Source organism: Trifolium pratense, linkage group LG1 (assembly GCF_020283565.1).
Source record: "Trifolium pratense cultivar HEN17-A07 linkage group LG1, ARS_RC_1.1, whole genome shotgun sequence".
Lineage (NCBI taxonomy): Eukaryota > Viridiplantae > Streptophyta > Magnoliopsida > Fabales > Fabaceae > Trifolium > Trifolium pratense.
This window is the reverse complement of record NC_060059.1, coordinates 12,828,820-12,856,083: the sequence shown is the minus strand read 5'-3', so window position 1 is coordinate 12,856,083 and position 27,264 is coordinate 12,828,820. Positions and strand designations below refer to the sequence as shown.

Sequence of the window (27,264 nt, the reverse complement as noted above, 5' to 3'; positions counted from 1 at the left end):
ATGTTTGACTTAAATAAATGTGGATGAATTTCATTGGTGCCACATCATCATAGGGCACCTACCCTCAATTTATGTGAGGGTTAATTAGAAAAAACCTTATTCAAAATAGGGGGTAAAACTGCATTTAAGCCTAAAAAAAATCTGTAAACACTTAGCGGCTCCACTAATATGTGTATCTATTCAGCACAAGTGATTTAGGCAACTCAACATAATGCCTAAAAACAAGCAATGCAATGATATGCTCACATGGAATTCCAAACGACTCCATCCTCTGACATGAGCACTTAAATATGTCACCATCACGATTAAATGATACACGCCACACTTTTTCCGGCTTCCTATACTTAGTAAGTTCGTAGATTTTGTATCCACGCGTTTCCTTGAATCCATTTATGGTCATTGAAGAAGATCTCTGGATTATAATCTGAAGTTTACCAAATATTTCTCTAGTGAACACCTTTGCAGCAGACAACTCAAAGCAGAACTGGTTCACCATAATCAGATGCAAAATCTGCTTCTGCCTCACCGATACATACATGTTATGTTGCGATGCATATATTATACGTCCCGGTACGTTTATTGTATGATTCGATACAGACATATTATATGTTGTGATGCATATTTATTTATGTCAACGCAAGGAAAGATAGTATTCGAAACAAGGTGGGAGTAATGTAGTCAATACATATACCATATGGTTCGATGTATATCTATTTGTATAAATGCAAAAAAAATAAAAAGAACAAAGTTTCGAAACAAGCATCCCACCAACCGTAATGTACCATCAAAATTAACAAAATAAACGATAGCAACAATAATGATGAGCGCAGAATGATTTCGCACAAGAATGATGTCGCACAAATCTTTACAAAGTATAAATGATTATTAAGCTCAAACAAATCCAAAATATACATACCGCGTTCGTGTGGATTTAGATTTGGGGAAAAAATCGTATGGATCTAGATTTAGGATAAAAATCGTGTGGATCAAAATCGCCGTCTCTAGTGTGGGGTCGTCACCGGTGGTTGATTGGTTGTCGTTGTCGGTGGTTGATTAGTTGTCGCCGGTGGTCGTTTGTGGTGTTGGCACGTCGCCGGTGGATGGTTGTTTGTCGCCGGTGTTGCTATGACTGTTTCTTGTTCATTTGAATGAGGTGGTTGATTGTGTTGAAGTGTGGGGACACGTGTAATTTTGTGTTGAAAAAGTATGTGTTCTCTTTTTAAATTGAAACGAATCTGAACTATTGATTTTGATCTGAATGGTTGAAAACAAATTTGGTTACTCCCTCACGGGTGAGTCATCTGTTTGCTCCTCATATTAGACGCGACAGTAAATCTATCGTGTCTTTTTGTTGATAAACATGCTTATAAAAAAAGTATAAATAAACACAGACAAATTAAATTTGCACAATTTTAAAACTATTTATGCTTCATTCAATAATTTCAAAACAATGTATTAAGCAAATTTGTAATGTACATTACAAAGACTAAGCAAATTTGTCTCTGAGCAACTCATCAAAAAATAAGTATTATCTAATCAATCGTTCATCAAAAAATATAACCATCCAACCAACCTAAGCTATCCAACAAATCTATTAAGTCTTCATTGTTTGATTCATCTTTCTTCAAATATGTTGGCTTCATCCCATTTTCATCAATCAATCTTGTCTCACAGTTTGATTCATCTTTCTTCAAATATGTTGGCTCATTTCCATTTTCATCAACCAATCTTGTCTCACAGAAATATAGGTTACCATTAGAGTCATCCAAAATATTTGATGTATTGAACATGGATTCCATCAAATTATTGTTGAATGGAGAATCTAGTTCCAGCTGCTCTCGTTGAATCTCCTCAGATGATCGAAGTGGGAGTGGAGGATACTTTTGAATTAGAGATTCAAAAGATTCAAAGTTCATACTTTCTGGGAGTAGAGGCAGGTTTGATTCCATATCCTTAGAAATAAAAGAAGTTTCACTCCTGAAATTGACCAATGTAACTCATAAATATTATAAATTTTGTTTTTCATACAAAAAAATACGAGAAAATATTAGAAGATGCATCGACTCTGACCGTGTAAAATTTTTTTTTTTTGCAGTAAAATAATTTTATACTGACATCCAATGAACATCTTGTATTTTACCAAATCACATAAATATTTTAAATTTAACATATAACATGACAAATTGGTGGGTTTTTTTTTTATTGAAATATAGTGTAAAATTATTGTTTATCAAACTAAGAAATATATATTATTGAATACTCACCTATCAATAAATATTGGGGAAGGTTTATCGGTTATAGAAGTGTATGGATGAAGTGGAGATTCAAAAGATTGGAACTCTTGAAATAGAGGCACATTTGATACCATGTCAGTTGGCATAAAAGGAGCTTCACCCCTGAAATCGATAAATACAGTTCAGGTAAATATAAACTTTCTTTTGCATATAAAAGAAAAAAGAGAAAATATTAGATATGTTGATATATATTGTAAAATAATTTTACGTACACTAACATCCAATGAGCATTTTGCATTCCGCAAAATTACGTAAATATTTTAAACTTAATTATATAACATGATAAATTGAAAAATTTTTATTGGATGATGATGTAAAATTATTTTACATTATCTATTAAAGTAAAAAAAAATGTATTGAATAATACTGACCTATCAATGATTGTTGGAGAAGAATTATTGACTGTAGAAGTACTTGGCACATTATTGCAAAGCATATTTGAAGGTTGCATAATTGGAATATGGAACGAGTCTTTCATGATTTCCATTTGATGTGTGTCAGAAATGCCTTGTTGCTGGTTGCTACTTTCTCCATTGTTATTCAACTCATTATCACGGGCTTTATTTTCTTCGTTGAGTGACAAATACTTTATTTTCTTTTTCTTTTTCTGACATTCTTGATTGCCACTCTCCATTTTATGTTTCTTTCTCTCATTAATGTTATAAAAATTCTTTATCTCATTGTCTGTTCTTCCAGGAAGCTAACACAAATAAAACAAATACAAAATAAGTATATGTAAACCAAATTGGAATAATTTGACATGTGGTCAATAGTTCAATATCAGACATATTGAACTAGTGGCAAGAAAATCCACGGTGAATAAGTGGAGTGTTCCGGGTTTGAACCCGAACTCCTACACATATAGTACAATGTGCTTATCAACTGAACTAAAGCTCATGCAAATCAATAATAGACAAAAGTTTCACAAAATATGTGACTTTATGCATGGATGCATGCAATTGCAATAATAGACAAAGGTTTCACAAAACCTTTTAAAGATACATAACAAGAAAGAAAAATAATCATGAATCCGTTATTAAAAATTTGTTAGAACAATAAAGACTTTAACAATATATATCATATATAGATGCATGCAATATCATATTAATCATAGACAAATATTAATTTCAAGTTGTAAAATTTTTTCTAAATTAATAATATACAAACCTGTTTAACAATTTCACACCAATTGATTCCAAGTTGACGAAGTTGAATGATTTTCTGTTTTTCTTCTTCACTTAATTTTCCCTTTTTCAAATATGGATTAAGATGATTAAGCCATCTTAGACGACAACTGTTGCCTTCTCGAGGAAGTCCAGTTACCCTTTGTAATAAATTCCACTTTTCCGGTCCATATCTGTCAACATATTTAATTAATATTGCATCCTCTTGTTTTGACCATGGTCCTTTTCTCAACTTTTTCTCCATGATCAAAAAAATGCTTATGCGTAATTTTACTAATGGTAAACCTAGAATTTGAAAGATGGAAAGTGGAGAGTATATATCATTTGAGTGTGAATGAACTCTATTTATAATGGTAACTAGAATAATAGCTAGAATATAGGGTTATCTCCAAAAATATATGTTTCATTTTATCTTTAAATGATGATTAATTATTTTGACATTTTCCACTAAATCTTTTACTTTTCACTAAATATTTTATCTATATGAACGGTGTAGATTTATTTGGCTATGCGAGGATTGCCAAATAAGCCAATCCGGACCTTAGGATATATTCCTAATAACTTTTTTTTTTTAAATAAGGTTAAAATAATATAGATAAAATGAGATTAAGTTTAAATCATTTATATAATTTTTTCTTTGAAAAAAAAAAGGATTAAGTTTAAATCTTAATTTTTTTTTTGGATTCAATCCCTTGAAAATATATAAACTTAAACTACCTTTATCATTATATAAAAACTATATAAAAAAAAAAAAAAACTCTTTATCCAAAAAATTTAAAGCAACAAGATATAGTTACTTTCAAAAAAAAAAAAAAGCAACAAGATATAGTCGAGTAAATAAAGATAGTAAAACAAGAATAACAATATTTAGGGTGAATTAATTAGTATATCCTAGAACATATAATATTTTATCCTAGGATAAAATAGTATATGATAAGATAAATTTGCATCGAAAAAAAGATAGAAATATAATATTTACAGAACTGCTATTTATCACGACATAGTTTTTAACGAAAACCAAGAACGTGTGTTATTAGGATCAGTTTTCTTTTTTTATTTTTTAATAAAAAATTATACAAAGTGTTATTTGACTGAAATCATGGTGGGTGATAGTGTAATCGTGGTTTTCGTGATTTAGCTTTTCGTGAAAATAAGTATTATCCTAATATTTTGGTATTATTGATAGTATGTACGATGGATAAGAAGTTGTTTCAGGATTCAGCGAGGGATTAAAATTCTTATTTTTGTGTCTAATTCTTTACTATCTATTTTGTACAGTCTAATGAATAGTATCTAAATCAAATTTAGTGTGGAAAAAGTTGTTCAGTCCGGTCAGCATGACCAATTTATTTATTTTAGTGGTTTATATAGGGACCAAGTGTTGTGGCAAGTGTGAGGTGTGAGTTAAATTTTAAATTGCTTGAAAAAGTGCAAGTTGACTGTGGAATGAACCAATATAAAACCGCTCATGTTGCTCTATACAAGAACGAAGCGAAAAGAAAGCAAAAAGAAATCACTCGTTTATCAATAGCTCTGGCAGTAAGGGTGTTCATGGTGCGATTTGGTTCGGTTTTGAGCATAAAAGTCATCCTAACCGCGAGATAAAAATGCACACGCACTACCACAACAAAAGGCTACTATAGCACTTTTTTTTAGCTTTAATAGCACTTTAAAGTGCTATTGAAGCTGGTGCTATTGTAAGTCTGTTGCTATTATAGCACTTTATAAAGTGCTATTGTATTATTAAACTTTAATAGCACTTGTACACTAAAGCGCTATAGTATACCTATTAAGAACGCTTTGGGAAACATGCTTTAACAGCGCTTTTCAGAAAAAGCGCTATAATAAGTTTTAGTTTCAATAGCGCTTGTGTTCGAAAGCGCAATCGTTGGCCCTATTTTTAATAGCACTTTATCACAAAAGCGCTATTGTATATCTTTTAAATTTTTTTTTTACAACCTGCCATTTAATTTTTTTTCCCAGCTTCAATAATTTGATATACAACCTGGAAATTGTATTTTTTTCAATAAGTGGTGACCTGAAGCTAATATGAAAATTAAAACATAGTAGCAAATAATTCTAAGGACAAAAAGCCAAAAATATATTAAAGATAAAAAGGCACAAGGAAGGCCAATAAGTACAATCAAATTACATGAGGCTCCCTCCCTTCACAAAGCAAGACAATTCTGTGTACAAGACAAAAGCAAACTTCCTTACTACTGTACCAGAGTTTGGTTTACTACAACATTCACAATAAGCTCCTAAACCATTTCCAAACTAATTAACCTAAGCAACCATATGAATTATGATGTTCATAACACTAATCAAAACAAGACAACTAATTAACCTAAGTAATACTCCGCCATTTTCCAAACCTAGCCAGCATCTTTCTCATGTTTTCAAGAAGTCCCTGAAAAATTAAAAATAGAAAACCAAGGTAATAATAAGCTATCAATTTTGAGGCTAATCACAACTTACTGAAACTTACAGTAACATTTTTAGATCCTAATAAAAACCAAGGTCATCCAATTAACACAACAAACACCAAGACATATGTTGCAGTTATGAGAAATCTTTTGAGAGCCATAAGTTTCAATACTAGGGGCAGAGCACTCTGTAAAAGTTATTTTTGCTTGAAATAGAACCTTAGTTGTGACACAAATCAAGGAAAATTACCCCAATCACCAAGTGAAAACAACGAAGAAGAAAAGGTTCTCAAATACACACATGTTAGCAAGCAATTTTTCAAACACAATCACACATACAAAAACAATCAGCAAAGGTTTTGAGCTACTTCCAAATGCATTTACTAACACACTCAAATCAAACAAAGTAAAGTAAAGTGAGATTTTTAAGTGAGAAAGATATTAAGAATGTGAACTTACTTGATGTCGTCGACGAAGGTGAGACCGGACCCCTTGCGTAGCGGCAGCTTCTTGCTCTGCATGAGTAAATCAAGAAAAGGGAAAACAAAGTTGAGTAAAAGTTCAGAAGAAAAAAAAAAACACCAGTCAATCTAGCCAAATATTTTCACATTTGAACAAAAGAAAACAAAGATGAAAACTGGAAACATGACAGTGATGGGGGAGAAAACACCACCAACACCGTATTAGTTAGGCCTTTACTTTACTATTGCAATCGGATTAATGTTACTAGATCCGATTGAAATTTTGGCCATTATAAGATTTGTGTACAGTGTATCAAGAATTAAGGAATTGAATGACATAAATGAATTAATCATACCAAAAGCTACATAATAAATTCATGTTATTACTTGCCATAAGCTAAAATATCGTAATCTAAAAAGAGATAAAAAATTGAATTAATCAATTTGTGAATTACCTTACTGATTCTGCAGTGTAGAGTGAGTATATTATGCCAATTGTCCCCTTTCTCTATTTTCTACTTATAAGTCAGTATAACAAAACTCATCTCATTCTTCTCTGTCTTGGAGAGTGAAAGCAACATAAATAAAGATGATGAATAAGAAAGAGGGGGGTGATGCTGCTCACCAGAAATACAGAGATAGACACAATACAACTATCCAGGTCTGTCAAAGAGGCTGTTACACTAAGCAACTGCAACCAAACTCATACACCAGGTTCTATATATCAATCTAGTTAATACATGTTTAACAATTAACAAGAAAACTATAAGTCTATAACACACAGAAACACTAGTTCATCAAAAAGAAAAACAACATGCAGAAACAGTCACATGGAAGTTCATAATTAAGCCATTTCTTACTTCATAATCCAATCAAAACCTATAAAATCAATAGACAATTTAATAGTTTACCAATTAAAAACTCTTCCAGTAACATCTAAACCACAAAAATAACCTGGACAACAGAGGCAAACACATAACCGGCAGAACATCAGAGCTAAACCTGAGAGCACACAACATAAATCCAAACCAGTCCAGAAAAGAGTACATCACTAACCATAACACAACCATTTATAAAAAAGACAAGGGGTTTAAGCAAACAAAAATTTCAATATCGAGAATGAGCATACCTGATTAGGGTTCGTGGAATGAGATCAGAAACATTGATTCTACTAAACTCGTTTGAATGCAAACAGAAAACTCCTTCTAGCCTTCAACAATGGTATCAATCCTTCAATTTTTGGGGTCAATTTGGGATTTAGGGTTTAATAAGTTTTGGGGAATGATGGAGAGAAGAAGGTTTGAGGGTTCAATTGATGAGTTAGCGATGGAGAGTGAGGAACGATGGAGTTGGAGAGTGATGATTGAGAGTTCCATGAAGAACGATGGATATGGAGATTGGAGAGTGAGGAAGAGTGAAACGGCGGACCGAGAAAAATAGAATGAAACCTTATGAAATTTTTCAGCGAAATTTTTTAGTGTTTTATTTTTTTTTTCCGGAAAGACCTATAATAGCGTTTCAATAAAAGTGCTATCAAAGGGATATATATTTTATAGCGCTCGCAAGGAAAGCGCTATTAAAGGCCTCTTTCAAAATTTGTTTTCACTATATTATAGCACTTCTGACAAAAAGCGCTATTATAAACATCAGAGTGAGATTTTTAATAGCACTTCAGAAAAAGTGCTATTAAATTAGTGCTATTGTAGGCCAAAATTGTAGTAGTGACGGTTCGGTTGGTTTTTAAAAAATCATCCAAACCAAACCAAACCGAACCAATGCGGTTAGGGTTGGTTCGGTTTGTGCGGTTTATCGCGATATAAAAAATATGATGATATTTCCGATTTGTTACAAAATAAACATAGGAAATTTTAGTTTATTTTATTGTTTACATGATATAATATGCATATACATAAATTGCATATATATAAGAACTTATTTTTAATGCCAACAGTATACGCGTGAAATGATATGTTTTGACAGCCTATTATTTTATGGACTCAATTTGGGTTGAGCTTGCTAAGTTGGACAAGGTAATAGGTTGATTGCACTAGTTGATAGAGTTAAGTTAAGTATTACGGTTTGGTTCGGTTTTCCGAAACGAAAACCGCAAACCAAACTGGGCGGTTTAGAAGAAAAATGATCTGTACGGTTCAAATTAAATGCGGTTTTTTGCAATTTCGGTTTGGATTGGTTCGGTTTGCAGTTTTACTTATGGATTGGTTCGGATACGATCACCGCTAGCTATCAATGTTGATGGTTCAAACAACTTTGTCTCAGTTTTCTCCAAAAGAGGCAATTAATTAAGAAAGGAGTTTGGATGGACATGATTTTTTGTGGGATTTTTTATGGACCTTGGGGTCACTATATTAGTGGGATCTACTTATTAAATAATGTTCAAAGAAGGAGTTTAGATCGATCGACATTGTAAGGTTTGATTCTAATTGTATTACGGTTTGGTTGGATGAGGGTTGAACTTCATTTTGTTCAATCAATTTTTTGCAATTGAATCATGTTCTGAATATCTTATTGTTCGATCTTCAATTTTTAAATTTGACATCAAACAATTTAAATGTACTAGTAGTGCAAATCATGTGGGAAGGGGTCTACTATAGTCTTATATTATTTCTCCTCTCAATTAAATTTGGTAAGTTGTTTGTTCTGGGGGAGAGAAATAGAGAGAGGAAGATGAAGATATCTTCAAATTTTTTTAAGTTAACGTTTTTGTCTAAAAACTAATGGAATAGACTTATGTGGGTAACAGTGATATCAATAAGGAGTCAATCTGAACCTTTTTTTAAGGGACCATTGTAAAACCTAAAATATCTTTAAGGAACTATTGAACTAATTAAGCCTTGAAAATTTTAAGAATGAGCTTAAAATGCAATTTTAATCGCTTGGTCAAACTAATGAATTAGTCAAAATTTCTGAAATAGAGACCAAAAGTGCTTAATTAAAAAGGCAAGATTAATAGTTTGTCAAAAAATAGACAACTAAATTTGCATCTAAGTCTTAACTGCATATTTAAGAATTGGCTTAAAATGCAGTTTTAGCCACTACCAATATCAGGAATTGGTAAAAAAAATTGAAATAGAGACCAAAATTGCATAATTATGGTTTGTCAAAAATAGCATTAAATCTGCATATAAGCCTTAACATTTAAAAGGAAAATTAGGGAACTAAATCTGCATCTGCATAAATTTACAAGACATATGATCAATAATTAACATTGACAAGGAAATAATAGTATTATTTAGAGAATAAAAGTTTGCAATACATTTTTTTTTAATCGGCAAAATTTATTAGGCATCCTCCAATATAAGACATATTATTAGAGGAGCAGAAAAAAGAATTCTTACTGTTGGAAAATAATAAGGTGCACAAAAAGCCAATCAACAGTGTAATCCATTTTCAAATATAATAAAGTATCAGTTTTCATTATACTTCACTATTTAGTGAAATAGTTGATTTGATAATGTCCTTGATTTAAAATAGACGTGTTATCGTGATAGAGATTATGATAATGAGAAACAAGTCTTTTATTATTTTAAATCTAAATAGTTCTTGATCGTATGATTATTGAGAATAGGATATAAATAATTATGATAGATCAATATATATGTGATGGTCTTTTATTGGATAAAAATTAATACATCTCATTTATTAAATTGCATATATAGATGATGCATATAGTGATATGATCATTGAACTGACTAAGCTTAGAATTTCTAATGGTCGATATTACCTTAAACTGTCAATAGAAATTCTAAAGAAGAAATATAATAATTTTTCTTTGACCTGAGATTAACATAGTAATTAACATGTTATTTATTGTACTCTAATTCTGGACACCTAGTATCTCAAGGTACTAGTTGAAAAATATTGGGTACAATTAAATACTTGTATAATTAATGATTAACCAAGATGGGATCTGTCAACTCATGGTAATGAGTTTGAACTCTATGATAAAATGAAAAAACCTGGCCAGGTGAATTGAAATAGAAAAGAGTTTCTTGAGTCATATATGTTAACTTAATAGAGTTTGACAATAGTACCATGCTCTAGAGTTAACCAGAGTTGTAACGACAGAGGAAAAATAAATATATTATTCTTCTAATGGTTCTTGAAAGTAAAATAGTACTTCATACTACCCGGACGTTAAGGAGTGTTACTAGACGCCTACCTTAATTAATATATTTATTTGATTAATATATTATCGGCTTAGTATTGAACCTACAAAGTCACACACAAACGAGTGTTCTAATTCTTACTAAGGAATTATTTTATTTGACAAATTAAATTAGTGAATTTAATTAATATAAAACTATTATCCTAAGTGAAATATTATTTTATTTTTTGCTAGTACAAAGAATACAAATAATATAAGTATAAATTGAGCATATTTATGGACACGGTGAATTTGAATTGGTATATGAACAAGTTGTGAAATGGTATATGAACAAGTAAGCACATTGATTCATAGTGGAAGCAATTAACATGTTAATGGATTTTCATATTAGTGGAATATGAAATGAAAAAGTTTTTCTATTGTGTGGGAATTGATTTCTTTTATTTTGATAAAAGTTCACATGCCTATAAATAGATACCATATAACTTGTTCAAGACACACTACTTTTCATCATGTATGCATTTGCTTAGTTTTATTGTTTCACAAACGCAAGAGTTGCTGGTAAGGATTGAGCTCGGTGTGGATAGCGTAGAGACTTCACACTATTGAAGAAATTTTTTCATGATTCAAGAACTAATCAACAGGTACATGTTTACTGTTATATTAGTTTGTCATATAATTTAAACAAAAAGAATAGATCCAATTTTATCCGCTGTGCGTGTTTTGAACACATTTTTCTTTCAATTGGTATCAGAGCTTGTCTTCTTTCTCGTTTAAATTATATGTCCAGTGTTATCCCTAAAACTATAATTTATGATGTGTCACGTAATAAGGATAGTTTTGGTTATGTTTCATTTTGATGAATTATTTATAAGGAATCAATTTATAAGTTCACGTAATATGCATGTCTTATTTCTGCATAATCAATTGGCTGATGTAGTTGATCCATTAAGCTTAGTTTTTGCTTATGTTTCACCTGCTTGTTTTGTACCTTACATATAATGATATGGACACTAATCAATTCATACATATACATATTTAATTTACTGAGCTTTTGATTTATTTTTATTTTTGATAAATATGTATAAATTGATTAGTATTGGCATATTAATTTTTGTATATGATACAAATTTGTAATATATAAATAGTTAATAGTTAATAACAAGGAACGATCTGACTAACAGAAGACTTGTAATTAAACGATTAATTATAGTATATGATGCGAACTTTGAAATTAATTATGTACTCTACGTCCGGACTACCCGGAAGAGTGTTAAAATTGATTTATAAAGGATTTATAAAAGAATATATATACTAATATGAATGGCCTGATAAACAGGAACTTTTGGTATGATATATTTTCTTTTTGATACATCTTAAACTAAAATATATATATGAGATTATTCTTGACAACCAAGTGGCTTGTATATATTTTTATTTTAAGAAATGGTTATCTGATATCATAATTACTTTTATTTTGATAAACAGTATGTCTTCTTTGTCACTTCGCGGAATACTTGAATCTGGAAAATTGGTTGGATCCAATTATGACGATTGGTACCGTAGCCTGAGAATTGTTCTCATGCATGAAAAATTGATTGACATCATTGAAAAACCTGCTGTGGTTGCACCGGTTGACCCAAATGACAATGAAGCAACCAAGACTTATGAGAAGTATTTGGAACAAAGCCTTACTGCTAAGTGTATCATCCTTGCATCTATGAGTTCCAATCTTCAGAGGCAACATGAGGATATGAACCCTCCTGAAATCATTGAACATCTTAAGAAGATGTACGGTGGACAGAGTAAGACAGCTAGATATCAGTTATCTAAAACTCTGTTCAGGTCTTCATTGAAGGCAAATGATAAGGTTGGGCCTCATGTGCTTAAGATGATTGATCTCATCGAACAACTTGAGAAATTGGGCTGCAATATTGGGAAAGAGCTTTCTCAAGATCTAATTCTGCAGTCGCTTCCTGATTCATTTTCACAATTTGTTGTGAATTTCAATATGAATAAGATGAACACCGATTTGCATGAAATGCTTAACTTGTTGATTGATTATGAGAATCAATTCTCCTCTGAAAACAAGAATGAAATTGTTATGGTTGTTGGCAAGAATTTTAAGACAAAGGGCAAGGGAAAGTTCAAATCTAAAAAGAAACCTTTTGGACCCACGGGTGGTGTGACCAAACCCAAGCACAAAAAGGTCAATGCTAATCAAGTTAATGCTGAATGTTTCTATTGTAAGGAGAAGGGACATTGGAAGAGAAATTGCAAGAAATATCTTGATTCTCTAAAGAAACCAGGTGAGACATTAATGAAAAATGTTTTCATGATTTCTTTAACTGTTATTGATCCTACCACTTGGGTATTAGATACTGGTAGTAGTTTTCACATATGTAATACATTGCAGGGACTGAAGATAACCAAAAGACTGAATAAAGGTGAAGTAAATCTTCAAGTTGGGAATGGAGCAAATGTTGCTGCTGTAGCAATAGGATCAGTCTCGTTAATAATACCCACTGGCAAAGTGCTAGTGCTAGATAATTGTTATTACGTTCCGAAATTTATTTCAAATGTAATTTCAATTTCTATGTTGGACAAGTGTGGTTTTCGTATTATTTTTAATAATAATATTTGCTCTATTTATCATAATGATGATTTATATGCAAATGGTTGTCTCCAACGGGGTATATATGTCTTACCAAATGTGAATTATAATTCAGTTTTGCATGTTACTTCTGGTTTCAAGAGAGAAAGAGATAATCAGATAAACAAAACATATCTTTGGCATTGTAGGCTTGGTCATATTGGTGAGAAAAGAATTAACAAGTTACACAAGGAAGGTTACCTTGACAATTATGATTATGAATCATATGAAACTTGTGAATCTTGTCTCAAAGGAAAAATGACTAAATCTCCATTTATTGGAATTGGAGAGCGAGCTTCTGAATTATTGGGACTAGTTCATACAGATGTTTGTGGACCCATGAAAATTCAAGCCAAAGGAGGATATTCTTATTTTATAACCTTCACTGATGATAAGTCTAGATATGGTTTTTTATATCTTATGAAGCATAAATCTGAATCATTTGAAATGTTCAAAAGATTTCGTAGTGAGGTTGAAAAACAAACCGGTAAGAATATCAAAATGCTTAGATCTGATAGGGGTGGAGAATATCTTAGTGATAATTTCATTGGTTATTTAAAAGATAACGGAATTCTGTCACAATGGACACCTCCGGGAACACCACAACACAATGGTGTATCTGAAAGAAGAAATCGAACCTTATTAGATATGGTTAGATCTATGATGGGGTTCACCGACCTTCCAATAAATTTATGGGGGTATGCATTGGAAGCTGCAGCCTATCTTCTGAATAAAGTACCTTCAAAATCAGTCCCTACAACTCCATATGAGATATGGAAAGGACGTAAACCAAATCTAAAACATATTAGAATTTGGGGTTGTCCTGCTTACGTCAAGAGACTCCAAACAGATAAACTTGATGCGAGGTCTAGTAGGTGTAGGTTCATTGGGTATCCAAAAGAAACAATGGGATATTATTTTTACCAACCTTCTGACCATAAAGTGTTTGTGGCTAGAGGGGGAACTTTTCTTGAGAGAGAATTTCTTGCAGATGGAAGTCATGGTAAGCAAATAGAACTTGATGAAGATCAAGAAAGTAGCGAAATCCCAAAGTCTCAAGAAATTGAGAATAAGGAGGAGAACTCTCTCTTAGATGTTTTAAAGTTAACACCAAGGTTATTTACCTCGACTACATTGGTTGAAGAACCAATAGTAGATCAAGAACAGGTTGATGAACCGATTCTTGAAAATGTTCACCAACAAGTCAATCCACTACAAGAGCCTGTCAGAAGATCTACTCGAGTACATCGAGCACCTGAGAGGTTAAACTTAATGGTGCAAGATGACGGTGTGAGTGAAGATTATCATAATGATGATGATCCTAAAAGCTACGAAGAGGCTATGCAAAGCTTGGATCATGATAAATGGATAAGAGCTATGGAATCTGAAATGGAATCGATGAAGATCAACAAAGTTTGGACTTTGGTTGAAGCTTCAAAGGGTATAAAACCTATTGGTTGTAAATGGGTTTACAAGAAAAAGATCGGAGCAGATGGAAAGGTTGAGACCTATAAAGCTCGTCTTGTTGCCAAAGGATATCGTCAAAAAGAAGGAATAGATTATGACGAAACTTTTTCCCCTGTGGCAATGATCAAATCGATTCGTATTCTACTTGCCATAGCAGCATACTATGATTATGAAATATGGCAAATGGATGTGAAAACAGCTTTTCTCAATGGTGAGTTAAAAGAGGAAGTGTACATGACACAACCTGAAGGATTCACATCATTGTCTGATCATAACAAAGTTTGCAAATTACAACGATCAATCTATGGATTAAAACAAGCTTCTAGAAGTTGGAACATTCGTTTTAATAACACAATTGAAAAGTTCAATTTTGTTAAATGTGAAGAAGAACCTTGTGTTTACAAAAAGATCAGTGGGAGCTCAATCATTTTCTTAGTATTATATGTAGATGACATATTACTTTTTGGAAATGATATACCCTCAATGCAAAGTACAAAGGTTTGGCTATCTGAGCAATTCTCGATGAAAGACTTAGGAGAGGCAGCTTATATCCTAGGGATAAAGATTTATAGAGATAGATCTAAAAGGTTGCTTGGACTTTCACAGTCTATGTACATTGATACCATCTTAAAAAGGTATAACATGGAAAAATCCAAACGAGGCTATTTGCCCGTAGGAATGGGAGTTTCTCTTAGTAGGGAGAATTGTCCTAAAACTCTTGAAGAAAGAGAACGCATGAGTAGAGTACCTTATGCTAGTGCAGTGGGAGCCATCATGTACACTATGACTTGTACACGTCCTGATGTCGCATATGCACTGGGTGTAACTAGTCGATATCAAGCAAATCCAGGTGAGGAACACTGGAAAGTGGTTAAGACTATTCTTAAGTACTTAAGAAGGACTAAAGACCAATTCCTCATCTATGGAAATTCTGAATTAAGTCTTAAAGGTTATACAGATGCAAGTTTTGCATCAGACAAGGATGATAGCAAATCTATTTCAGGTTACGTCTTCACATTAAATGGTGGTGCAATAAGTTGGAAAAGTTCCAAACAAGCTACGGTAGCAGATTCTACTACCGAAGCGGAGTACATAGCAGCAAGTGAGGCGGCTAAAGAAGCAGTTTGGATGAAAAAGTTTATATCTGAACTTGGAGTGGTCCCTTCAATAGAAAACTCTGTACCATTATTATGTGACAATAATGGAGCTATTGCTCAAGCAAAGGAGCCAAGATCACATCAGAAATCCAAACACATTCTTCGGAGATATCACTTAATTAGAGAGATCATTGAACGTGGTGACGTCAAGATTGAGAAAGTGGATGGAAAAGAAAATGCGGCAGATCCGTTCACAAAGACACTTGGCATAAAAGTTTTTGACAAGCACAAGTGTGAAATAGGATTGAAGTACATGACTGATTGGCTTTAGTGCAAGTGGGAGATTGTTGGAAAATAATAAGGTGCACAAAAAGCCAATCAACAGTGTAATCCATTTTCAAATATAATAAAGTATCAGTTTTCATTATACTTCACTATTTAGTGAAATAGTTGATTTGATAATGTCCTTGATTTAAAATAGACGTGTTATCGTGATAGAGATTATGATAATGAGAAACAAGTCTTTTATTATTTTAAATCTAAATAGTTCTTGATCGTATGATTATTGAGAATAGGATATAAATAATTATGATAGATCAATATATATGTGATGGTCTTTTATTGGATAAAAATTAATACATCTCATTTATTAAATTGCATATATAGATGATGCATATAGTGATATGATCATTGAACTGACTAAGCTTAGAATTTCTAATGGTCGATATTACCTTAAACTGTCAATAGAAATTCTAAAGAAGAAATATAATAATTTTTCTTTGACCTGAGATTAACATAGTAATTAACATGTTATTTATTGTACTCTAATTCTGGACACCTAGTATCTCAAGGTACTAGTTGAAAAATATTGGGTACAATTAAATACTTGTATAATTAATGATTAACCAAGATGGGATCTGTCAACTCATGGTAATGAGTTTGAACTCTATGATAAAATGAAAAAACCTGGCCAGGTGAATTGAAATAGAAAAGAGTTTCTTGAGTCATATATGTTAACTTAATAGAGTTTGACAATAGTACCATGCTCTAGAGTTAACCAGAGTTGTAACGACAGAGGAAAAATAAATATATTATTCTTCTAATGGTTCTTGAAAGTAAAATAGTACTTCATACTACCCGGACGTTAAGGAGTGTTACTAGACGCCTACCTTAATTAATATATTTATTTGATTAATATATTACCGGCTTAGTATTGAACCTACAAAGTCACACACAAACGAGTGTTCTAATTCTTACTAAGGAATTATTTTATTTGACAAATTAAATTAGTGAATTTAATTAATATAAAACTATTATCCTAAGTGAAATATTATTTTATTTTTTGCTAGTACAAAGAATACAAATAATATAAGTATAAATTGAGCATATTTATGGACACGGTGAATTTGAATTGGTATATGAACAAGTTGTGAAATGGTATATGAACAAGTAAGCACATTGATTCATAGTGGAAGCAATTAACATGTTAATGGATTTTCATATTAGTGGAATATGAAATGAAAAAGTCTTTCTATTGTGTGGGAATTGATTTCTTTTATTTTGATAAAAGTTCACATGCCTATAAATAGATACCATATAACTTGTTCAAGACACACTACTTTTCATCATGTATGCATTTGCTTAGTTTTATTGTTTCACAAACGCAAGAGTTGCTGGTAAGGATTGAGCTCGGTGTGGATAGCGTAGAGACTTCACACTATTGAAGAAATTTTTTCATGATTCAAGAACTAATCAACAGGTACATGTTTACTGTTATATTAGTTTGTCATATAATTTAAACAAAAAGAATAGATCCAATTTTATCCGCTGTGCGTGTTTTGAACACATTTTTCTTTCACTTACAACATAGCAACAAGCCCCATAACCAAGAAAAGCCTACGCTAATGGTTTCGTTGCCGGAATGAACCAATATAAAATTGTTCATGTTGCTCTATACAAGAACGACTATTAACTTTAGTGCTTTACAACAACGATATATATTGTAATACCATTTTTTGAAAAAGTATATTGTAATACCATTGTCTATTATATTCTACGAAAACCATTTTTTTACCATAAAAAAATTAGGCGTTGTTGATGTAATACCAAAATGTTATACTTATACGTAAGAGGAGCCATAAACATTTTAATACTTTAAAGTTTTGGATTAAGATGTGGTGTGCAACTCATTAGTATGCAGGTTGCTCTGAGTCCATATTAAGATGTGGTGTGCAAATCACCACATTTTTTTTATTTCCCAAGTTTAATAACAACTTCCCAAATTATAAGCACAACACCAACAAGTTAAGAAGAAAAAAATGGGATAAAACTCAATCTTCACAATATGAGTCTCTCTAACTTACCGCATGCAACAACCGTCAACAGACTCAACACTATCAACACAGATTGCAACTTGTAAGTGTTGGAAAAATATTAGACATAGAATTATTTCAATACAATAAATTAAATAAACATTGGTGCAAATAAATAGATACATAATAAAATAAAATATAGAATGAGAAGAACTTATTGATTTGACTGAGACGTGCAAATGCACTGGGCTTAAGAGTATTTCGCTACCACATGTAAATTACCCGGTGCAGTTGGTCTCATAGCTAATACCCTCCAGGATACAACAGTCACTTCTTGCTAGCACTGCACATGAATTAGCAAGGTCTCAACGAACTCCTTTTGAATGCTCAGGGGAACTTTATATATATATTTTATTTGTGTGGCTTATAATCATATATCTTGTTCTGCTTCTAGATAACCCTTATATATAGGCCATACCTCCTATCATATGTTAACGTTGCACTATATTAATCTTCAAGCCAAATCATGATTTTAATTATTAAGACGGTAACCGAATTGTGCACAAGTTAATAGGATTGATGAGTAATAACGCTAATAAAATAGCAACAGCTATCTCCACTAAGTAACCAATTAATTAGAAATGTGTATGATAATTCAATGATAAATTATATAATAATTAACTTTAAAATAAATTATTATATGAAAATATCCAACAGTAAGTTATAAGTGGTATCTCAAAATTGGGTGAGGGTTGTCTCGAGTGTGTTTTTCACTGGATATCCTCGAGTGTGTTCATCCACCCATTGATTCAATTTTTTAATAATTAAAAGTGGTGAAAAAAATAAAGGGTGGAGATTTCACTGAAAAATAATTTCACCGGAGAGAATCTCTTCCCCTCAAAATTGCATTCAAGATTTTACATCAATCTTTTTCTCTTTCAGTTAATAATAATTAACCCTCGTTTTTCCACATCAAAAACATCTCAATATTTCACATTTAGCAAGATTGAATTTGTAGTAATTTTAGAAGTCGATTTATTTATGTTATATTGAAAGTCATTTCGGTTGATTCCATTAAGAATATTTGCTTGTTATTAGTTTTTGTTCATAATTGATGTACTATGTGTGAATGTTGTTGTAGGTTTGTGTGTGCCTCTAGTGCTTAGCTAATTAAAGTGACATTGCTGTCATAGATCTCTACTCATACGCAAATTACAGTATATGTAAACCAAATTGTAATAATTTGACATATGTTGGTGGCGACGTCGAGGACGATTATGCGTGCACGGCAGAGTGGCAAGCAATTTAGGTGCGTGTTTATTAAAGGCATAATATATTTATTTTACGATTTTACGATCATTATGCGTTGGTTTTAAATTTTTAATGGCATATTTTTTTTTGTTTGTTTTAGGAACGATTGAGGACAGCTGATGTAAGCATGAAAAATGAGATCCGAGATCAACTCCGAAAGATTGCGTATCCTACAACCACCGATGTGGAGCCTCCGACCACAAATGTAAAATCAAAAGGGGCTAAAAAGAAAAAGGTGGTCCGTGGAACAAGATCCACCAGCAGAGATAAGTCTCGATGGGAGCATGTTGAAGAATATTTCACGGAGACACAAGCGTCACAATCGTCAAAGCCGTCTCCGTCAATTCCGTCCCACTCAAGGCCATCATCATCACAACCTACCGCATCAAACCCTATGCCTACGGTGTCTGAAGCTCCGTTCACTGTGTCCAACCCATTGCCACTAACCTCATCATCTCAAAATTTTGGAATTAACCACATGCCAAAATTCATGCATCCCTTCATTGAAGATATCATCAACGTGGACGGCGACGGCTATTGTGGTTACCGTGTCGTTGCATTGGCTCAGAGAGGCAACGAAGATGATTTTGAACTGATACGGTGCAACATGAGCAGGGAGTTGCGATTGAATAAGGATATGTATGTTGCTATATTTGGTTGCGAGGAGCGTTACCAATATATCTGTGATGCACTACTCCCACCCCCGAGGACGAGACAACGTAATAGTATTAGGAATAGTGTTGCACCGATGGATAAATGGTTCACGTTGTCGGATATGGGACATATCGTGGCCACCATATTGGATAGAGTAGTTGTTCAGCTCTCCGGGAACAAACTTTGCATTTCGAGGCATGCCCTCAGAATAGATAGGATCCTGCGCCCACACACTAAGTCCCGGAAAATGAGAAATTATCCAGCCCTGAAAGCATGACAAACAAGTTTCATTATATTGACGGACATTACATATCATACATGTTGAATAATTTTCGTAAGCGCACGTTTATGTTACCTGAAGCAAAGACATGTACCCAGCCATCTGATTCACTGTCACCAAACACGCATCATCCAGATAATGTTGCAAATGAACCAGAGCAGCAGCACCCCAATTCCATTCACGGACAGCCGACAAATCCTGAAAATACTGCAGGTATACTACGTCCACGTAGTAACTGCTTTTGTTGCTAAATATGGTACAACAGAAAAAAGAATTCTTACAACATAGCAACAAGCCCCATAACCAAGAAAAGCCTACGCTAATGGTTTCCACATGTTGCCGGAATGAACCAATATAAAATCGTTCATGTTGCTCTATACAAGAACGACTATTAACTTTAGTGCTTTACAACAACGATATATATTGTAATACCATTGTCTATTATATTCTACGAAAACCATTTTTTTACCATAAAAAAATTAGGCGTTGTTGATGTAATACCAAAATGTTATACTTATACGTAAGAGGAGCCATAAACATTCTAATACTTTAAAGTTTTGGATTAAGATGTGGTGTGCAACTCATTAGTATGCAGGTTGCTCTGAGTCCATATTAAGATGTGGTGTGCAAATCACCACATTTTTTTTATTTCCCAAGTTTAATAACAACTTCCCAAATTATAAGCACAACACCAACAAGTTAAGAAGAAAAAAATGGGATAAAACTCAATCTTCACAATATGAGTCTCTCTAACTCACCGCATGCAACACAGATTGCAACTTGTAAGTTATAAGTGGTATCTCAAAATTGGGTGAGGGTTGTCTCGAGTGTGTTTTTCACTGGATATCCTCGAGTGTGTTCATCCACCCATTGATTCAATTTTTTAATAATTAAAAGTGGTGAAAAAAATAAAGGGTGGAGATTTCACTGAAAAATAATTTCACCGGAGAGAATCTCTTCCCCTCAAAATTGCATTCAAGATTTTACATCAATCTTTTTCTCTTTCAGTTAATAATAATTAACCCTCGTTTTTCCACATCAAAAACATCTCAATATTTCACATTTAGCAAGATTGAATTTGTAGTAATTTTAGAAGTCGATTTATTTATGTTATATTGAAAGTCATTTCGGTTGATTCATTATTTAAGAATATTTGCTTGTTATTAGTTTTTGTTCATAATTGATGTACTATGTGTGAATGTTGTTGTAGGTTTGTGTGTGCCTCTAGTGCCTAGCTAATTAAAGTGACATTGCTGTCATAGATCTCTACTCATACGCAAATTACAGTATATGTAAACCAAATTGTAATAATTTGACATGTGTTTTTCAAAAGATCCCATTAAGTGTTAAGTTAACATGAAACTATGAGAAAATAACATATGATTCTCTTGATTCTCATGCATTAAGTATGACTCTTTTAGTCATTTATGCATCTCAATCACCAAGTACATGCACAACATCACCAATAGTGCTTGTTAAAATAAATTTTCACACATTCATTACGAATTTATTTATTTGTTTTTTGAAATGTTAGTAGTTACGGTTAGTTTTGCTATCGGGAGAGTTGAATTCATGATCTAATTATCTTGTCAGTTTCTATGTTCCGTCTTCAAACCATCTTATCTATAATGTATTAAATATGATTCTTGAGTCATACATACCATGTGAGAATGTGTATATCTTTGTGTTAGAAATATATATAGTGACTATAAATTTATATCATTATTTAATTTGTGTCATGGTTAAATATATTTCTAATTTCTATGAAATCAAATTTCATTTTGCGTTCTCATATTAAAAAAAAAATCACAATTTAAATGTGTCGGTGTATATTGTTCTTCGATTATCTTAAAAAATTTCATCTACACATATAAGACATGTACGGGGCCAATATTTTGTTTTAAAATTATTTAAATAAATTTGATTAGAAATTTTTCTCAAAAACAATTGATTAGAAATTGTGACTAATTAAACTTGTAAAACTATCTTGCTTCTAAGTTTGCTCTACCTTAGGCTAAGACACCATCTCTATCCTTTTTTTTTTTGTTGATAAATATGCTTATAAAAAAGTATAAATAAATATCTATGCAATGTTTGGGACATGAAGATAAAATTTTTTTGAAGAAGGACATGAAGATAAATTAATAAACGCACCCAAGAATTAGACAAATTAAATTTGCACATTTTTAAAACTATGTGTCAAAAAAAAACTATTTATACATTTTTTTTATAATTAAACTATTTATACTTTATTCAAAAATTTCAAAACAAGTATAATAAGTTTTTTAAAAAAAAATATAAAGTAAATACATATTGACTATTTAATTACATAACTTAGATTTTTTTTTTTAATTTCAAATTAATATAAAACTCGGTTTGATTATTAATATAACTAATATAACAGTAATCAACCGTTATATCAGTGTATTAGTGAATTTGAAGAAGAATATTTTTTTGGTGTAAACCTCTAAATTAATTGATCTCTGACTTTATAAAGCATTCTCAAATATAAGTCTCTCTTATGGCTAGAAATTTTACCTTAAAGATGAATAAGTAAGGTGTTCAGGCTTTGAACTCCAACTCTTACATAATATATACAATATTTCTACCAACTGAGTTAAGCTAACGGAAACACCTCTCAATCTTAATAACAACATAGTAAACATAAGTCTAATATATAGCTATTACCAAGTATCATTTAGAGGATGTTAGCATTCAATAATTGTTAATATCAAAGTTGTTATAACAAAAAAAAATTGTATCTGATGACAGTCAATTATATGATATTTTTAGTAGTAATTTAGGGTAGTTTTAATAACAGTTGAAGCCCAAAAGCAAGCAAATATGGAAAAGTGAAGTTATTTGGCCCAGAAGCAAGAAAAATGGAAAAAAGAGCAAAAAAGAGCAAAAATGTAATAAACAGCGCGCACCATCGTACCACGATGAGATCCGGCGTGGCGCGATGAGAAAGCGGTTTAAATTGTAGAAAATCTGCAACAAATCTTTCCCATCGTATCACGATGACTTGTCATCGTGGCACGATGATGACGGCAAAAGCACGCAGAAAATCTTGAGGAAATCTTCCATCGTACCATGATATGATCCACCGTGGCCCCAATAAGGCAAAATTACACACCATCGTGGCCACGATGGGTATGACAGACGCGCAGAAAAGCCCAAAACCCAGCTGAAAAACTATAAATAGAGTCTTCCTCCTCCACTATTATTCATTCAAAAAAATATTCAGAAATATTCAGAGACATTGAATATTCACTCTAGAGTTATGAGAACTCTAAGGAGGAGGCAAGGAGGCCACGAAACTCCAAGGCCAATAAGGTTCTTTTCTTTCCCTTACGAATGCTTGGTTTTGTATAATTTGGGTATAAATTCAATTGTTTCTACTTTGAAACTCTTTTATCGTATGGTTTTATATTTATTTTAATACTGATCACATTAGAATAAAATCTAAGGACCTAGTGGATATCGCATAGGAAACGAAGCTAGTAATCTCGAACGAAGGACGGTGTGCTATGGACAAGATGATACCATTAAATTCAGTATCTAAGGTCTTAGTATAGGATTAGAACGAACAATAATTTCTACCTGAGGCAGAGTTAGGACTAGTTAGAGGCACACGTGATAGCTTGTGACACATGGAGCCTTAAAGGTAATGATACCAACGTTTGTAACAAAAAAGTGGAACCGGCGGCAAGGATATTTAAGCACAGTAAGGGTAACCACTAACTAGGCTATGAACAGTTTGTAATATAAATAGGGAACGAGTGCTTCTGAACCTATTTTTAATAGTCTAATTCCTGATAGAGGAAAACAAGGGAATAACCACCAAGCAGGAGTAAAGGAGGGATCCGATCACACTTAACCACCCCACGTAGACACACACGCGCCATTTACTTTTACAATCATTTACTTTTCTGCAATTTACTTTTCTGCTCTTTAATTATTGCAATTTACTTTTATCCGCACAACTATCTCCAAACACCAAAGCGAATGCAAATCCATTCCTAAGCGAAACTAGTAATTTTGACACAATCCCTGTGGAGAACGATAAACTTATCACTTTATTACTTGGTAGCGATTCTGTGCACTTACAGAACCACCGTCAGTACCGTACATTACAAACACTATAAGTAAATTGGCCATTGTAAACAACTTCATCAAAAAATGATATTATCTAACCAACCTTTCATTAAACAAAATAACCATCAAACCAGCCTAAGCCATCCAACAAATCTATTAAGTCTTCACCGTATGATTCATCTTTCTTCAAAGATTATGGCTTTTTCCCATTTTTATCGACCAATCCTGTCTCACAAGAATGCATATGTAATAGAATTCAAGTTTTATCCGTAGAGATAAAAAAAAAAAGAGGTAGAGAACCCACATTGATGGATCGGTGGAAGAAATGCTCCGAACTGGAGGTCGAAATCGATATTCGAGCATGGAGATGATCGATGATGCAAAAGGGGGATGGGGGTACCTGCAGATAACGCTCTGACGCCCAAGTCAGTATAAGCTTAAGGTGGAGATCGATTTGGATCATCGATCAGCTGCCTTATTCTCTGCTACAACGCCTGCTACAAATATGGCAACCCTCAGATTAATCCAATGATCAGAAATAAGATTAAAAAACTGGAATAAAAAACAGGGATCAAATCTTTACGCGCATAAAAAGAAAAAAGAAAAACATAATTAGTAAGCAGAGAGAATCTGTGATTCACAGCACGCTACACAGTGGTGGACGAAGTTGCAATCCATGGCAGAATTGAGAACCCAATTTCTAGTCTTTTCTAGTTTCAAATCCCCCAACAGATCCAACCTTATTGGATTTCATATTTACTTTTCAATTTCTAGTTTTTTCTAGTTTCATGAGATTTTTAGTCAAAAAAAAGACTTTGATGAGATTTTTAGTCAAAAAAAAGACTTTGATGAGATTTTTATTATAATTTATAAAGAAATTAAATTTGATGAGATTATTTTAATGGGATTATCTTGTGAGATTATCTCTGTATTTACTTTGTTGTGTTTTTGCTTTGAATATATGTGATTGTGTCTTTAGGGATGCCAAAAAAACTCAAACTCAAGAGACCCATCCGAACTCAAAACCAAGTCAACGGGCGAAACTCGATTTGACTGGGTTTGGGTTTGGGTGACACCCGATAATATGGGTGTGGGTTTGGTATCAGTGAAACCCACACCCGAAACTCATACACCCACCCGAAATATTTTATAATTACCTAATTACCCCCATCGTCTCCCTCAATTTCCTTGGAAGACCTTAAATTTTAGTTGTAATTTAATTTCTTAAAAGTTTATGTTGTAATTTCTTGAAAGTTTATGTTTGAATTTCCTTGGAAGACCTTAATTTTAGTTGTAATTTAATTCAAAGTTTATGTTGGAATTTAATTTCTTAAATTTGCAAATTATTTTCAAATGTGTTGCGGGTTTGAGTTTGTGTGGAAAAAACCTGAACCCAATGGGTGTGAGCGTGGATGTTGTTTTGTCACCCGAACAACCTTTGGGTTTGGATTTGAGTGATGATTTTGGGTGTGGGTTTGGTAAGTGTCAAACCCGCACCAATGGGCGCCCGTTGCCGTGCCTCCAAGTTTCCAATTCTAATTTTACAAGAAATGAAAATTGTTTCTTTTTTTAAGTGACTGCATATAATTGATATGAAAATCGATTATGAAAGCAGTACAAGAAATTGGAATATTTAAATTATATAAATATGCAAAGTCTTTCAAAGGACTCCTTTGAAAATGTTAATTTTTTTGGTCAAACTTATGTACAGTTTCATATACACAGTTTTTACTGTGCTAGATACATGGAGGAAAGTTATTTTTATTTAAAAACAATTTTCTTTTTCTTTTTTTACTTAAAAAATATAAATAACTATCTTTTTGTGAGAGGAACAAGAAAAACTGTATCTAAAAAAATGCATATAAATTTTGTCCATTTTTTTTTATCACTCTATTTTCAGTCGCTCGATCATAAAATTGAACTCGTTTTTTAAAGTCCAGTTTATCTGTCAAGGACTTGGTTATTCAGATCCAAAAGTGTTGACATGAAAGAACCTATTGATCTGGAATGGATTGAACACGTATTTGAACTCCAGGGTACGTGGTTCGATTCCCACGGAAGGCAAAAACTCCACTAGAGAGGGGGTTGGAGAAGATCGTGAGGTGACAGCCGGGATTGCCTACTAAATACGTAGAAAAGGGGCTCGGGCTGTTACAAAAAAATTCTTTATTACTTTCACAGTTCATCATCACTGCACCCGGTTTTTTCTTCTTTTCTTTGTTCACTTTTTCAACAATCTTCCCAAAAGCCTTGAGAATTTTTCAAACTCTTCATGACTTTTTACTTTCATCATCATTATACCTGTTTTCTTCTTCTTTACCTATCGAATATATTTTTTTGCAAAAAAATATTTTAACAAATTCTTCATCTTTTTTACCAAGTTTTGATTAATGACAACATCAAACAAATTTTTTTCGTCACCCATTCATCTGCTTCTATTTTCCATCAATGGTGGTGGTGGTGATAACCTTTTTATTGGTGATTAGAAACATATACGTAAAAATGTACCAAAAAAAAAAGAAACATATACGTAAAAAAAAATGTAAGGTTTTCTTTTTAAATCTTTGGATTCCCAAAAAAATATAATTTCTTTTATTAAAATTTATTGATTCTTTTAAAATTTTCCTAATATACAAAAGTTTCATAATATATAAAGTGTTATGAAATCTTGATTGTAAAAAAGTCTTTTGAAAAAATCTCTCAAAATCCATTCAAATCATGTGTTAAAAATCTTGATTGTAAAAAAGTCTTTGTAAAAAAGTCTTTAAAATCTCACAAAATCAATATAGTCCAACAAAATCTCATTAAATCATCAAGACTTTTTTTTGTCAAAATTGTCTCATAAAATCTCAATCCAATACACCCTCCTAAAATAGTTTTTTTTTATTACAATGATATTGA

General features: G+C 32.3%; 1 protein-coding gene and 1 long non-coding RNA gene across 2 annotated transcripts; both read right to left on the bottom strand.

Moving 5' to 3' along the window:
* Positions 1–1,547: 1,547 nt before the first annotated feature.
* LOC123888550 (transcription factor MYB74-like) lies at positions 1,548–3,722 on the bottom strand. Its single transcript, XM_045937630.1, has 4 exons — positions 3,462–3,722; positions 2,666–2,994; positions 2,265–2,396; positions 1,548–1,977 (listed from the first exon to the last, which is right to left on the bottom strand). Exons 1-4 carry the CDS (start codon positions 3,720–3,722, stop codon positions 1,548–1,550), a joined length of 1,152 nt encoding a protein of 383 aa, XP_045793586.1.
* Positions 3,723–5,558: 1,836 nt separating this feature from the next.
* Positions 5,559–8,076, bottom strand: LOC123899271. Its single transcript, XR_006805556.1, has 4 exons — positions 7,495–8,076; positions 6,821–7,367; positions 6,364–6,419; positions 5,559–5,888 (listed from the first exon to the last, which is right to left on the bottom strand). It is a non-coding gene; the product is annotated as an uncharacterized LOC123899271 (long non-coding RNA).
* Positions 8,077–27,264: the final 19,188 nt, after the last annotated feature.